The 15,790-nt window shown below is 48.5% G+C and overlaps 5 protein-coding genes across 5 annotated transcripts; 3 read left to right on the forward strand and 2 right to left on the reverse strand.

The window, feature by feature from the left end:
* Nucleotides 1-1,259: 1,259 nt before the first annotated feature.
* Nucleotides 1,260-1,806, forward strand: COCCADRAFT_97755 (uncharacterized protein; the record flags this gene model as incomplete). The annotated part of the gene is made up of 2 exons (XM_007714707.1): nt 1,260-1,575; nt 1,652-1,806. 2 exons carry the CDS (start codon nt 1,260-1,262, stop codon nt 1,804-1,806), a joined length of 471 nt encoding a protein of 156 aa, XP_007712897.1.
* A 340-nt stretch (nt 1,807-2,146) lies between these two features.
* Nucleotides 2,147-3,217, reverse strand: COCCADRAFT_97776 (uncharacterized protein; the record flags this gene model as incomplete). Its single annotated transcript, XM_007714708.1, has 1 exon — nt 2,147-3,217. One exon carries the CDS (start codon nt 3,215-3,217, stop codon nt 2,147-2,149), a length of 1,071 nt encoding a protein of 356 aa, XP_007712898.1.
* Nucleotides 3,218-6,289: 3,072 nt separating this feature from the next.
* COCCADRAFT_97799 (uncharacterized protein) lies at nt 6,290-9,085 on the forward strand (the record flags this gene model as incomplete). The annotated part of the gene is made up of 1 exon (XM_007714709.1): nt 6,290-9,085. The coding sequence occupies one exon, from the start codon at nt 6,290-6,292 to the stop codon at nt 9,083-9,085; it is 2,796 nt and encodes a 931-aa protein (XP_007712899.1).
* Nucleotides 9,086-9,150: 65 nt separating this feature from the next.
* COCCADRAFT_37312 (uncharacterized protein) lies at nt 9,151-10,857 on the reverse strand (the record flags this gene model as incomplete). Its single annotated transcript, XM_007714710.1, has 3 exons — nt 9,151-9,503; nt 9,555-10,634; nt 10,692-10,857. 3 exons carry the CDS (start codon nt 10,855-10,857, stop codon nt 9,151-9,153), a joined length of 1,599 nt encoding a protein of 532 aa, XP_007712900.1.
* A 3,031-nt stretch (nt 10,858-13,888) lies between these two features.
* Nucleotides 13,889-15,328, forward strand: COCCADRAFT_97760 (uncharacterized protein; the record flags this gene model as incomplete). The annotated part of the gene is made up of 1 exon (XM_007714711.1): nt 13,889-15,328. The coding sequence occupies one exon, from the start codon at nt 13,889-13,891 to the stop codon at nt 15,326-15,328; it is 1,440 nt and encodes a 479-aa protein (XP_007712901.1).
* Nucleotides 15,329-15,790: the final 462 nt, after the last annotated feature.

Consider the following 15,790-nt stretch of genomic DNA (forward strand, 5'->3'; position numbering starts at 1 on the left):
TCTCTATTTCATATTCCACTCGTTATAGGTCTTCGATTCTCACGCCACTTCAGTATAATAACAATCTTCACAACACGAGGAATCGCCATCAGGTACTATACATAGTCACACGAACGTGACCTCGTTTCATGTTCGTGATAGCAACACCTACAGCAACTACCGGCATGAAATGCAATCAAAAGCAAACTTGTCAAAGTGGGTCTCTGACTACACTGACGTACTCACCATCAAGACTCGTTGCCAATCGACACCAAACATCGCACTCTTGTGCATACTCCAACGCTCCGCAAACGTACCGGCCACCAATCCCACCATCGTACTGCTTACTCTCGTCGCCCCCCGGCCAATTACTAAATTTAGTTGCCGGCTTCTACATACACAACAGCCTGCATCCCCATATCATACTCTTCCAACGGCATTATACAAACTCTAACGAGATTATGAGCCCCTCAAAGCCCCTCAAGTCCCACATATTCCCCGCGTGGATAGCAAAAACGTGCCTGCACCTTAGCTTATTCTTGTAGCTAAGCTTATGTCATACAGCAAACCTTTTTTCGTCTTAGCTCGATCGCAGCACTGTCGATGTTGAGGTACAGGGAACGCTTCCCGTCTTACTACCGGTGATCTTTGCCAAAAGACATATGACACTGGTTTTCTTCGATGGCGATTGTTTTCGCTACGTAAACAAAGTTTGATGCGTTTGCATTAGCTTGAGAACGTCCAAAGTTCGGAATGCGCCGGTGTCTGCGTGAGCTATTTCTAGGTTGTATCAACAGTACAGTAGAGGAGCAGTGGCGAATATTCACTCACAACATAGAGATGTGTAGTAGTTGAGACGAGCATAGGTATACATGATGAAATTGCGAAATCACAAGAAACATGATACATTTCATACTAAGTCGCTTGGAAGTATAACGTGAAGTTCCCTTCATGACGATCGTTGCGGCTCTACACGGTACTATACCCATTATGGGCTTACATCCCGATATCAAGTGAACATATTGTCACTGCTGTACGGTATGACTGGATTGAGTTTCGCATTACACTCCTGGTCGAGGATGGGTAGCACCGGATACGAACTCTAGCAACAGTCGAGTCTAGTATGACGAGTCCTCTTGTTAGCATTGTTTGTTGGGCAACCGAGCTTAGCAAAGGAGCAGAGAAAAAGGTATATAAGGGATGAAGGAACAACAGTGTAGAGACTCATCATCAACTAGTCTTCCAAAGTCACTTGCACAAAGTACACACTTCTCTTCAACATGCGCTTCACCACCCCCCTCTTCACTCTCGCTGCCTGCGCGAGCGCCGCCGCCATGCCCAACCCAGAGGTGGTTGCCGAGCGCGCTGCACTTGCTGAGCGTGACCCCGTAGCCTTCTGGGACTTCGATTTCGTTCGTTCCTACTTTAAGGGCGGCTTTGTCGAGACCGTTAGCGCCAAGTTTGTTTCCGACAAGTACCCTGAACCCAAAGGCTTCAGGTCCAGTTGCAAAACGACATATTATGATGGCTCAGGACCATTCAACCCCGACTGCACGCCCGGTTATTTCCATTACTTCTTCGATCTGGCCCATTCAGGTAAGTCACTCCTATTTCTCTTCTATAAGTTAAAAGAGAAATATATATATGCAGCTACTGACACATTGGGAAACAGACCTTACTGTTCAGCAGCGCGTTTCGCAGCCCGACGAGTTGATTATCAAGGGTGAAGCCACCTTTTCGCCTAATCACAAGGACAACACCCTAGTTGGCAGTATTCATATTCCTGTCACGGCCCAGTACCCTGCTCCTTACAAGCCCCCGAACTAAGATAGCAGCAGCCAGATTTCTGGACGTGAGGCGTACGGCTCGCGCAGCCGCTCGAGACTCTGCTTGCTGGTATGCATTCTTGAAGCATTCCAGGCCCATTACTTCTTGTATATAGGAATATCTTAATCACATGAATGGTGCGGTTGCCCAGCTTTGCTCTGCTTGTTGGTACGGATTGCAAGCGGACACAAATGCTATAGTTGGTGTGAATACAAGCCTAACTTTTTGAATATTCTCTTGCAATCATTCTTGTTCGTTCTTGCTAATATGAAACATGTTTTTGGGGCTGTATATTCTTACATGTTTACACTCAAACAGCTGTTAAGCAGACCCACCTAACTCACTTCGTTTCATGAGGGCGAATGACAAGCTTTTTACCAGATACTCCGCTCTTGCTCAAAGAAAAGGCCTCCTCAAGTCCGGCAAGCCCTCCAGGCACCAATTGCGGCCGGTTCGGAGTAAACAACCCCTGCGCAATGTACCCATTGGGTCCGCCCAGAGATTTGGCAAGAGGCTCACTCAAATGCCGTAGGTCTGGCGAACTTCCCAACCCCATAATACCCTTGACTTCAATGTGAGGCTCTTCACTCTGACCTAGTGTCTTGGCTTCAGCGTCGGGGGATTGGACGGTGACTACATGACCTCCAGATACCTTTGCCTTCTGGAGAACCTGTACCGCAAGCTTCTGTGTAGCGGGGGCGGAAATTGCATCGAAGATAAAGTCGAAGGGGAGTCCTCCCGCTGCTTCGAAAACAGCATCAGGAGTGGACTCAGAACGATCCAAAACGACGTGGGCGCCAATCTTTTTGAGAAACTCGTGGTTGCTGGCACTGGCATTTGTGACGATACGCTCGAAGCCTGATAGGCGAGCCATTTGGATGGCATATTGTCCTACAGAAGATGCACCGCCGATGATGATTATGGACTTTCCCTTTCCAACATTTCGACCTCCTTCCTGCCATGGTGGTGTCATGCCGTGCCCTGTTTGGGCGTAAAAGCCAGTCGTAACAGCTATGGTTGCCAGCATGATGCCTGCGGCTTCGTCATCGCTGATGTTGTCGGGTGTCTTTGACACTAGCTCAGCGGGCATCTTGCAATACTGCTGGAAGGTTGATGATTCGTAGTTTCCAATGATACCCTGGAAGAACACACGCTCGCCGACTTTCAAGTCTTTGACTTCAGAACCGACAGCAGCTACTACACCTGCTGCATCGGAACCGAGGACTGCAGGGTATTTCTGTATGAAAACGGCATAATCGCGTATCTTGTAATCGACGGGGTTGATGGCCGTAGCAGTGACCTTGATACCCACTTCATTGGGCTTCAAATCAGATAGGCTGCGTTGGGCAATGGACAGCTGGGCTTTTGGCTCAGGCACTTCGGCGCCCTGGAACGTTGAAGGAAGAGACATGTTTATTGAATTCTTTTGTAATGTCGTAATTATTGTAGGAGATTTTGTATAACGGATGAATAGATTGCTTAAATTCGGTAAGAGTGGTAATAGGGTAGTTCGGGCCAATGCGATGCTGATTGAGAGCTTTAGAGTGACATGAACTGACTCAAGGAATTTTGTGTTCGCAATTTTCACGTTTCATGTGAACTTATAATAGTTAGTATGCGGGGAGTGTAGTGGGAATGCAAAATTACATCATCCGGATCAGTTCGGCCAAATAAAACCGGAAAATAGCGGCCCGTCCCAACAGTGCAAACTACCAAAATACCGCCAAATCACTATTTGTTTACTTCTTAGGCAGCTGTAGCTCTAGTTAGCATTAATTAAAATTTCACAGTTTGAAGAGAGTAGACGTTAAGTTCGCGTACTAAACTGTACATAGTTTGTATGGAATTAAGTACGTTACAACAAATGTACTGCATATAACTGATAGTTCGTCTTAGTAGGCTATATCCGGTTATGTTGGCTTTCCGGTTACTCATATCGGGTGCATGAGAGTCTTGTCATGGAAACGGGCTGGATTCACTATTTACTCGGCATGATGTCGTTCTTTCCAGTGGCGTCCCCTTAGTAGCGCCGTTCAAAGGTTTCTACCCAGAGCCGCACACTGCGTTTACCCCGCTCTAAAGAACCACAGAAATACACCAAGATGTGTACGTAACGTAAGATGCATTGATGCTTAGCCAAGCCCTTGTGTTACGCTGGGCCCGAGCATCTAAAAGCGAAGTAGCAGGCTTTGAGTCCGAAAGTATATACCGACCGTTATAGCAATGCTCTCGCCAGGATTTTTTCCACTGATAAGAAATGCTTTTTTGTCTCTATGTTTGCTTACTTCTCATGAACGTAGCTTGCTTTCTTGCCACTGCTTGGCGAAGTTGTTACAGCATTGTGACATGGAGTAAACGTGCTAATATGAGTTCAAACGAATAGCATTTAATTCGTTAAGTCATTGGATAAATGTGTCAAAAGGAATATGCAGATAGTTATTGAATAAGAGAAAGAAATGGTTCATCCAAACTGAGTATGTGTAGTGGCGAGGGATGTGATGTCATTAGCTAGCGCTACCTTTTCTTTCAATAGACATACATTGTAAAGATACGAATAAGAAAATATGCTTCATTATTGTTGGGTAAGCGAGGGGTCGTGAGCAGGCGAATGTATGGTAGCAAGTACGTACTGACTACCTAAATGCAGGGTTAGGGTTGACTTTTGTGTATGAGAGCTAATATTTGCTCCATATACGAATGCGCACCACTTTCGAAAAACACATTATATAAGTGCAGCAGTCTCTGATACATAGAATGAGAGATGATTTAGATAAAGCCAAGACTAAGACAGCGGGAAGTAATATTTCGCATCTAAAGCTTAGGTGTTCATCCTTCTCTTTCCAATGTCAACAAGTAGCCTATACGAATGAAACGATGCATATTGCAATCTTTCTCGAATCCCACTTTTGTTGTCGGCATGCGCAGGGGTACCTAGAGGACGTTCCCTGTCGTTCCTGTGGGTTGGACTTTGAAGCTAGACCATGTTAAGTGTTTCATCTACTAGGTATTACTAGCGGATCTAACCAATGCTCGAACAGAGACGTCTAAAGTATCTTCGTTTGAATCTCAATGTATCACGTCTTGTTCGCAACATATCCGTTGCGTACCAAGCAATGCAGTTGAAAGACTCCAAAACCAAAAAGATGCCCCCAATAATGTTAGCATTGACCACAGTCTCGCTCCCCGAAAGACATACTTCAGGGACCGTGTCTAATTCTCACTGCCCATAAAAAGCTCCCTGTTCGAGGTAGGCTTGGCGGTTTGCGGAACTGCTTCTAAATTGATCGCTCATATCTGTGAACAAGCAGGGGCAGGGGCATCTAGCATGCTCGGAGACTCTTCGAGTGCGCCCTTGGTCTAATCCAAGTCCGACGCGACTTAGATTGATATTTCGTCGCAATAATTCGTATGGTGCCACAGAGTCGGTACCCAGTAATGAGCAGCCCAATTGGCGCCATCTTCGGAACTTTTATTATCATGGGGCCTTGATTGGCAGGGCCCTTGCCTTAACCCCACATAACGATGATATTCCTATCTCAACTTGCTCATTGGAGAGCTGATGTGATACTCCTCACATTCATCGTCACATTTCTCACTATTGCACCGAGGATTACGAAGCTGACACTGTGCAGTGAACATCGATTGTGTCATGAGCTTGTTCATCGTCCTGGGAATCCCACCAATTGCCTTCTGCGACCCAAGAGGGGTCAAGAGTTGCCTTCTGAGAACCGGAAAGACATGGCACCTCGGGAGTCTTCTTGGGTTAGCTTGAACGGGTAGATTCGTGTGGCGGGTTATTGGTGGGTCTATTGGTGGCGTGCTTCTGGTTGCGCATAACGTTGTCCATGTTATCGCCCAAAAAGAGTTGGACAATTTACATCAGAGAAAAATATCCCTAAATAGCGCTGAGATTGTTATCAGTGCAACAGAGAATAACCGCCACGCAGCGGTCAACGAATGTGCAGAGTGAAGAAGCCCATCAGCTGTCAAGTGCTTTGGTTGCGATGCTCCGGGCCGGCCAGAACATCAAAGCGTTGCGATGGAAGAGTTACTCCTATAAGCTTTATTACCTTCCAGTATAGTCCATAGTGCGTTGTGTAATACAACAATACATCGGTCGTCTCTAACCCGAGGGTAATGTACGGAAAAACCCCACTTTACCGTGTATGCATGAAGATCCCCTTCCAAGACTCGTTTACACTGGTGCCCCTGGTTTGCCGAGCTGGCGCCAGGCGATTCCAAGTAAGTGTCTTTGAAGCACACCACAAACATAGGTTCTTGCGTGCAGATTGATAGCCGGTTAGGTTACCCCAAACGTCATGGTCGACCGGTTGTTCGTACACGTCTGCTCGGTTGAAGGAGCATGAAGCCGGATAAACGGATGGAAGATCCAGATACATATCAAAGGTATTCCGTGCCGAAATGAAGCAGGCCAAACTTTCTAGCTGGTTGCGACAGCTTCCGCTCTTTTTCTTGTCTCAAAATGAGAAAGGCTGTTGTCGGCCTAGCTGGCCTTCTCAGCTACACATTCGCACAAACCAGCTCTGTGAAAGTCAGTTGGATTGACGAAACACCCGGATACCTGGATGGAACTACATTTGGTGTACCTTGGCCTCGTGGACAGCACCCGGCAAATAAAACAACCTTCACAATCGATGGCGATGCGAGCTTTCAGTCATGGGTCACTGCGTATTGGCCTGATGGCAGTTTGAAATGGACCGGGCATGCTCTAGGGGCTAGCGATTCTCCTCTCGATCAATATACCATCACAGCATCAAGTTCAAGTGATCCGACTTCATCTCGTCTTAGGAAGCGTGGCGAGGGTATCCAAGTTAGCGACTCCGATGACGAAATCGTAGTCGACAATGGAAAAATCACTGCAACATTTCCTAGATCAGGAAATGTGCTTGTTTCTAGCATTAAATCCAATGGAAAGACTGTCGGGACAAATGGCCATCTTATCTTGCGATCCCAAACTGGCACCCCGGATGACAATGACGACGGCAAGCCTATTGGCATCGACTACTTTAGCTTTACCAGCAAGATCTCCAACGTCACTGTATCTGAGGAAAACACTGCTCGTACGCTTGTCACAGTCAATGGTGTTCACACCATAAGTGGAGATGGTATCCATCAGGACTGGCTTCCGTTTGCCGTGCGCTTCTACCTTTATGCCAACTCTGAAGCGATCCGCATCATCCATACAATCATCTACGATGGTAACATGTACAGCGACTTCATTTCTGGTATCGGTATTCGATTCGATGTGCCTTTGGCTGAAGAAAAATTCTACGATCGCCACGTTCGTATCGCAGGCGTCGATGGTGGAATCTTACACGAAGCGGTTCAGGGCATCACAGGTCTCCGCCGTGATCCAGGCCAAGATATCAGAGCAGCGCAATACAACGGCACAAAACTTCCAGACCCTTCAACTTGGGACCAGCGCGTGACCACCCGTCTACAATGGATCCCGACATGGAGTGATTATCGTCTCACTCAACTCTCTTCAGATGGCTTCAACCTCAAGAAACGCACCAAGGCCGGCCAGAGTTGGGTGAAGATCCCAGACGGAACGAGATCAGGTGGTCTTGCTTACCTCGGTGGCGCAGCTTCTGGTGGCCTTGCTGTTGGTCTACGCGATTTCTGGAAAAAGTATCCGACTAGCCTGGACATCTCCAATGCTGCCACGGATACAGGATCTATCACTATGTGGCTGTACAGCCCACAAGCAGGACCTTTGGATATCCGACCGTACCACGATGGGCTTGGCGAGGATACTTATAAGAAGCAGCTTGATGCTCTTGAAATCACCTACGAGGACTGGGAATCGGGTTACGACAGTCCAGTAGGTATCGCGCGCACCAACGAGTTGTACATCTATGCTTTCGACACCACTCCCTCGGCTGAGAAGCTCTCTGTGCTCACTAACTTCACGAATAACCCGCCAGTACTCATTCCAGAACCTAAATACATGGCTGACACCAAAGCACTTGGATCCTATTGGGGCGTTCCAGGCGCAGTTAACTCTGCCCAAGGTCAAACCATTGAAAAGAATATGGATTTTCTCATCGGTTTCTACAAAGATCAAATTGAACAAAGACGCTGGTATGGCTTCCTTGATCATGGCGATATTATGCACACCTATGACAATGACCGCCATCAGTGGCGATACGACATTGGTGGGTACGCCTGGGACAACTCGGAACTATCACCCGATCTCTTCTTCTGGGACTACTTCCTCCGCACCGGCAGCCCCGACGCCTACCGCATCGCTCACGACCAAGTGCGCCACGGCGGCGAGGTTGATTCGTACCACATTGGTAACTTCACCGGTCTCGGTACGCGACACGGCGTCCAGCACTGGAGCGACAGCGCCAAACAAGCCCGTATTTCGACACCAGTATACCGTAAAACCTTCTTCTATATTTCCGGCGGCGATGAACGAACAGGCGACCTTGTCCGCGAAGTCCTAGACGCAGACCAAGCCTTCCTCCGCGTAGACGCTAGACGCAAAGTCCGTGACCCAAGCATCATATACAAGCCGGACCCCACCGCGCTCTTCCTCAACTTCGGCACCGACTGGGCCGGCATCGCACAAGCCTACCTCATCGAGTGGGAGCGCCGCGGACCCCGCTGGCAGGACTCGTACAACAAGCTCGTCAAAGCCATTACTTCGTATCCCAAGCTAAAGAACGGCTTCGTAACCGGCGAGGCATTCTACAACAGCCTAACAGGCGAATGGGCGCCTCCTCCTACCGATCTGAACAACACGGGCCAAATCACCGTATCCCATCTCTCCGGCGTTTTCGGCGTCCTCGAAACCATCGATCAGCTTATCGACCATTTCGGCCCCGAACAACGCAACTTGACCAAGTCGTTCTTCGACGCGTTCCTGGATTACTGTTACTACTATGGCGCGAGCAAGGCGGAGCAAAAGGCCCGGTACGGCAATGACTTTGGAACTCTGAATTTGAAGCAGGGTCACTCGCGGTTCACGGCGTATGTTGCTCACCACAGGAATAATGCTACGCTTGTGCCGCGGGTATGGTCTGAGTTCCTGGGTGATGGAAGCAAAGATGGACTTGCACCCAACGCGCCGTGGAAAGCGGTTAGAATCGATGGGAGTGATGCGTTGAGTGCGGTGGATGAGGCGACTTGGGTTAGTACGAATGCAGCGGCCTTGTATGGAGTTGCTGGAATTGAGAATTTGGCGCTTGTAGGACCGCCGGATGTAAATATTATTGGGGGCGGTAATGCTACTAGCAAGAGATGGGCATAGTTGATTTATATTGGGTATGATTGCATTGGTTTAACAATTTAACAAAGAAAGAGAAAACTCCTGTTTTACACGCGTAGAAGTCCCTTGCCGTTTGGTTCGTCTGTCCCAAGTGTGTAGATGGTATGAATGCCAGCAGGGTCACCGACGTCAGTTGGCGACTTTTTGGGCACGCCCATGTCTTTTTCCTTGACCTTAAACTTCTCAGGATCCAAGCAGGCAGCTGATTTGCCACCTCGGTTGTTGCTTGGACGGTAGTCGGTATGACTTTTGAGTCGCCTGAAAAGCGAGTCGTGTAAGAATGCGCCGTCGGGAATGTCTCGTGCCGAACACTTATTAAAAGGCCATGCGATATAAGCCCACTCATGTCCCAAACCACCTCTGGTCAGTTGCAATTCCCACCGTCGAATTGGTAGATATTCTGTTCAGATTCGTTAGCTGAGTGCAGACTCGAAGCGTGCGCGTGGCTTACCCATGAAATTCCAGAGGATGACCTTGAATAGTGATGAGCCACCTCCGACCTTGAGAGTGTCATGCATCGTGCCCTTGTAAGCCTGTTCCTGCTTCTTATAGAAATGCTTCTTGAATCCGTCTTTCCTCTTGTTCCATTTAATTGCTGCTGCTGGTTCCTGTTCTCCGATGATTTCCAATTCACGGATCATCCAAGCAAGGGGTATGTCACTCATTTGATAAGGATCAGTACCAGGGTTGGATGCGTAATCGTCGTTCGAAGATGTGAAGATTTTGCGCCACCAGCTTCTCGTGTCCGGCACAGCTGGCCATCCTCCACCGACGTCGCCGTGATTACCGGGGAACCAAACTTCCTTAACATCTTCATCCGTAGTGTGAGGGTGGGATACGTCTTGGTGAAGCAAAGCGGCTTTGAACTTGACACGGTGCTCGTCGACAGCGACGGCATGGCGAACATGACGGGCAGTTCCCGCAACTGATACGGCTTTGGGAGCTTTGCCAAATGGGCTGTCCAAGACGGAAACACTGCTGACGCAGTCAAACATGCCCAGGAAGTGCACTTTGATGCCCGAATCATCTGCGCCCTCTGAACGGCAGAACGTCGCTTTGAACGCATTGAGCTTGTTCTTCCTTAGCTGTTGCTCATCAGGTTCTGAGCATTCGTGCATGTCAGAGCCACCGTCAATGAGAGGGTCGGTTTCGTGGCATCCATGCTCTCCATCTGTGGCAGGCGAAGAATTTTTTCGTTCCTGGTCGGGGACATTCAACTTTCCCTTCTCGTAATCCTGGTATAGATCATATGCGAAAGGGACCATTTCTTCATTGCCTTCAGAGAGTAGGCCAACTCTGTAAATCATGCGTGCAAGGAAGCGAGCGGTAAAAGCACCCCTCGAGAAGCCGAAAATGTAAATCTTGTCACCCTCCTTGTAGTACCGCATGATGAAGCGGTAGCCTGCAATTACGTGAGCATCAAAGGTTGTAGCAAAGCCGCTATCCATGGTTTTGGTGATTTTTGAGCGGATAGAGCCCAAAAAAGTCTTGTTTACAGGGCCTCCATCGACATTGTATGTGCCAATACCAGCTGTGGAGTTGGATGTCTGGTCAGTATAGCACTACAAAGAGTTTGAGGGTTGCTTACTTTGGTAGTAGTGGTACTGCAAAGGGTCCCTTCTGTCAAACTTGTCGAAGAGTTTGACTATGTTGGTGTCTGAGGTGTTGCCGTTAAAGACGTTTCCCGTGCCATCGAAGCATAGAACGAGCTTCCTCGGTTCTTGTCCAGTGGACTGTCCAGTGGAATGAGGCATAGTAGCAGTTGTTCTTCTTGTAGTCGAAGGAAGTGATGTATTCCTCAGATAGCAAAAAGATATGCTGTAGTACTGAAAGCGAGGGGAGGAGAAGACGACGGGTATAAAAGAACAAATTATTAAACCTGTACACCAAGAACTTCTTAGAATTAATAACTTTCTTGGTGTGCTCTCATCGGTAGGTGAGAAGGTTGACAGCGCACTTATACAAAAGCAAGCAAGGGAGGAGTGGATGCATAGTGTTATATACGTGGCGAGGTATGGATGGCATTGAAATCTAGAATTCTACTCACACGACACCATGTTGCAGGAAGATGGAAAGAATGGCGAGTCAGGAATGGTTTGAAAGGAAACGGCTGCACTAATTACGTCCGTGCATTCGATAATGCTTTTTCTAGACAGCTGTGCGCCTGCACATTCACAGCTGATTTTAAGGGTAGGCTCGGTGTGATAAGGCGGTAACAAGCCAATCACGCACTGAGAATATCCAATCAGAGGAGTAACAGACGAGACCGTTAATGCGTGCAAAGTCAAAGCCTTGTTCCTTTTGCATACTGAAATCTCCTTGGAGAGGAGAGCCGAGTTGTGGCTGGCGGAGATGCCGACTAGCGGCGGGATCCCTCGGATATGGCACCAGCCCGACGCCTTCATTGCCATAATTGGCGGTTTTGGTCAAGGTATAGCGAGATCTGGGGTGTCACAAACAAAAGCAGTTGGGTGAAGAGGGGCATCTGATCTGGGCTCAGCCTTAGCGATGGGGCTTAGAACTGCCTGCCAGTTCAATCCACAAACAACAACAACCATAGTCAGTTGAGGTGTAACGATTGGCCGGTGGTAGAATGTAATAAGCTTACCTCTTTTGTATTTCAAGATGAATTCTAGGTATAAACCCATGCAAAACTATACGTATTGCATGTTTTCACATGCGATAGAACATACAAGGGTCCTAGTCAAGTTAGCGACCCCTGAGTACACCCCAGTCCACACCCCTGCATGTCCTGTAGGCGACGACACCCACATGTGAGTACGAGAAGATGGTGTTGAGACAATCCACACCTGCCTTACATCTAGATTTTGCACCGACCTTGGAGCCTGGGTCGGAGAGGGCGAAGGACATTGCTCCGCTCGCCTCGGTAAAGGCGACCAGTGTTAAGGGTAGCGCCACCAATAAAGCCTCTTTCTTACATGCCGCCTAGCCCTCCAGCCTCGGCCGCGCGAACATGTCCCCACACGATTGAAATGCCATTGTAGCTGAGAATAGCTGACCATAGCTGAGGATTAGCGGTGCCTGGACCTTTGGAGGCTTGCGTACGAGATGCGTAGATTACCCCCCTTGTTCGTTACCCCTATCCCAACTTGGTCGTTGACACAGTAAGAATGGATGCGGCTGTGCTGACTAGTCCAGCTTCGTTCGTACTGTGTTAAAGCCACAGCGCCGAAATGGGATGAGGCTGGCGAGAGCTATGCAAGCGATACCTCCAAATACAATTTCCTTGAGAATAGCGTCGAACAGATTGAGACGAGACCACTCGCCACTCACTACTACCCGGCATGTGCTAGTACCCAACTGCCGATGGAAGCTGCAATCACATCCCAAGTCTTAGTCTCGACTGGGCTGGTGCACCATACGCGAAGTCGATACGAGCAAAGAAAATAGCTCATAGCATTGACCTAGACCAAGGGCTTTTTGCCTCGATGGCCTTTGAGGAAGACGCTTTCAATGAGACTCGCGTAGGCGTCTTGCTGATCGTGTCCCATCATGATTTTGTCCTAAGCGACGTCATTTTCTTGGAAATCAAAACAAGCACTAGTATGTCAGAAACATTTCCATGCTTTAGTTGATACTACTATATTTCTCCAACACTGTTATACAATTTCTATCAAGCTGATTGATCAAATAAACCCAAAATGTACACGTTATTAAATATTCCACAAAACTCCTTCAACATCTTGAATCCACGCTCTAACGCAAACCCCAACTTATCACATCATTACAGATGTTCACCACGCTCAAGCCCATTATCCCCTCCTCCAAACCCAACTATACTATTAACAACCCCACCGTATAGCACTGCATTAATGTCCCCCAACCCCAACCCATTACGTGTCTCCCCCATATCTAAAAAATGCGTGTCGCAAATTTCTCCCCCATTTGCCTCACGTCCACACTAAAGAAAAGCCCATCAACCACTACCCCGACGCCTCTCTCCCCAGATTGCCCCCCCCCCCAAACAATCCGTCACATATGTCCCACATACTGCACCTACAACCTACCGCAGAAACAAAGGCAATTACTTACTCCACCACAAGAAACTAAATTAGTGAAACATCAGTGCAGAAAAGGAATTAGGGCGCGGACTACCACCTTCTGGATTTATAGTAAGAAACTATGTGCCGATTTTTGCAGAATGAAAGCCCTCTGGTACTAGCTAGGTTGCCCAGTTGTTGAAGCTTCAGGACGGCAAGATATCCACCAAAATATTCAAATGCGGGTGTAACGTACAGTTGCCCAATGAATAGAAGTAGATAGAAATCCAATGTACGGCCATGAGTGTACTCCACCAAGAGATCTCACGATAACAACGTTTTGGTAGTAATCTATAGCTTCACGACCAAAGGGATATCCAATTACAGAAGCAAACTTCAAAATCGGAACTAATTCATCTCGATTGATGGGATTTTCGCAGCATACAACGAGTTTGAAGCTTTAGTGACGAAGAAGCGTGGTTGAATTTGCTCCAAGGTTGACTACTGCACCTTCTTTCCGAAATATTCCGTATCTAGCTACCCTAAACAATCCCTGTATTAGTCAAGATATTAAATCAGTAATACAGCTTCATTTTTTGATGGGCCCACATTTTGGTGAAGTGTTGCATTGACTGATGAACTGTTGCACGCACTGACCAGCGACAGTACCCGTATTCAGCCTAGACCCGACGCGTCAGACATGCATTGGCGGTCGCGACGAGCTCAACGTCATGGCATCAGAAATTCAGACTCATTCCCAGAACCTCTATCCTCACGCATAGACATGGCACCAGCGGCCTCGTCTCCCTCTGCATCTCACTTCAATGAACCCTTTATATCGGCACTCGATGCTGCTGCGCCCAGCAATGCAAGTGACGATCCAAGTTACTATGCCCGGTATCCCCGGTCGCTCATCACTACCTCGAATATCGACACATTCATGACCGGGACCGGATCATCCATATATGAATCTCTTGCTCCCCTTCTCGAGGCAGCCGACCACGAGCTCATTCTCGTAACCTGTTTCTGGTCCCGATCATCCAGCTTGGACACTCTCAACAGCGTGCTAAGAAAACTATCAACCAAAGCCGTTATACGAGGAACGCATAAGATCAGAGTCCGACTTTGTTTTTCCTCTAGCTCCATATTTCAGAAGCTCTTCCACCACCAAGGCGTCACAGGCCAAACGTACCCACCGTCAACATGGGTAAAGAAGCTCGGCCTCCCGGACCCATCAGAACTCCACGGCCTAAACCTGGAAATCAAATCCGTCTTCCTTCTCCCCTTCAGCGTCATGCACCCCAAATTCATCATTGTGGACCGCAAAACTGCAATCCTGCCCAGCTGCAACATAAGCTGGGAAGAATGGTTCGAAGGCGCCATCACCCTCACCGGCCCCATCGTCACGCAATTCCTAAAATTCTACCGCTCATTCTGGGAACGCAAAACAGACGACCCTTCCCCCCTTCCTCCTTCCTCCTCCTCCACCAACTCACCAGACTCCCCCCTCCCCCAACCCAAACAAACCCCATCTCTAAAATCCCACATCACGCTCTCCACCCCCGAAACCCCCACAATCTTCCTCCCAAGCCCCCACCACCGCAACCCAACCTTCTCCCCCTTCACCTCCTCAAAGATCCTCCAAGCCCCGCAAACCCCGCTGAACCTCTTCCTCCTCACCCTCTTCTCAAAAGCCGAGCGCAAAATCTCGATTCAAACCCCAAACCTCACCTCCCCACCCGTCCTCTCCGCCCTTCTCCGCGCCCTCGCCCGCGGCATCGACGTTAGAATCCTAACATCCAAGCGCCTCATGATCCTCGAGCAACTCGTCACAGCGGGTACCACCACGGCGCGCTGTGTGCGCAGACTCATACGCCGCTACCGCACGCTATCGTCTGAGCGCCAGGCCTTGATCGATGAGGAGTCCGCCATTGCGAGTCCGCACCCTGGACGCCTGGTTGTGTCGTATTGGACGCCGCTCGGCGGTTTAAAACCCCGCGGCGAGGAAGGGGGTGAGGCGCAGCAGTCGCATTTTAAAATGGTGAGTGTGGATGATGAGGTTGTGGTACTAGGCAGTGGTAATCTGGACCGTGCGAGTTGGTTTACAAGTCAAGAACTTGGTGTTGCGTTTTTCGGTAAAGAAGTTGTTACGGGTATTTTGGGGGCTGTCGAGGTCGGGACAATGGGAAGGGGGAAAGTGCTGTTTGATAGTGGGGCGGAGTAAACGTCTCCTTGTCTTTGTATGCGAGCATGAGCGATAGATTGTAGATGATAGAAGAAGCAGGCAGAGTCATCAGATTACGTATTATATATTCATCAAATTAATATCCCAAAAAAAGCCACCCCATCCATCCATCCGTCGTTGACCAGCGTCATTATATCTCATCTAAAAGGTTTCTGCGTGTGATAGTAATAAAAAAGGAGTAGAGTAAGTAAGGGCTCAGGCCAGGCCTCGCCCCGGTATATACAAAGTAAACAAAAACGTCCCCAAAAAAGTCAATGCGTTTGGTACCCTTTTTGTTCCCACAAAAAGTAGCCCGCACCAATCCCCCACTGAGGAAACAAGAAACAACCAGAACATGAACCTAAACAAAAAAAATAAGTAGGTTCTTGTCCACATGATCCACATCAGCACTTGACGGATCGTTCCCCGTTGCATTGTTCCCCGGAACCCAAATGCAAAGGC

This window comes from Bipolaris zeicola, assembly GCF_000523435.1.
Source record: "Bipolaris zeicola 26-R-13 unplaced genomic scaffold scaffold_87, whole genome shotgun sequence".
NCBI classification, from domain to species: Eukaryota; Fungi; Ascomycota; class Dothideomycetes; order Pleosporales; family Pleosporaceae; genus Bipolaris; species Bipolaris zeicola.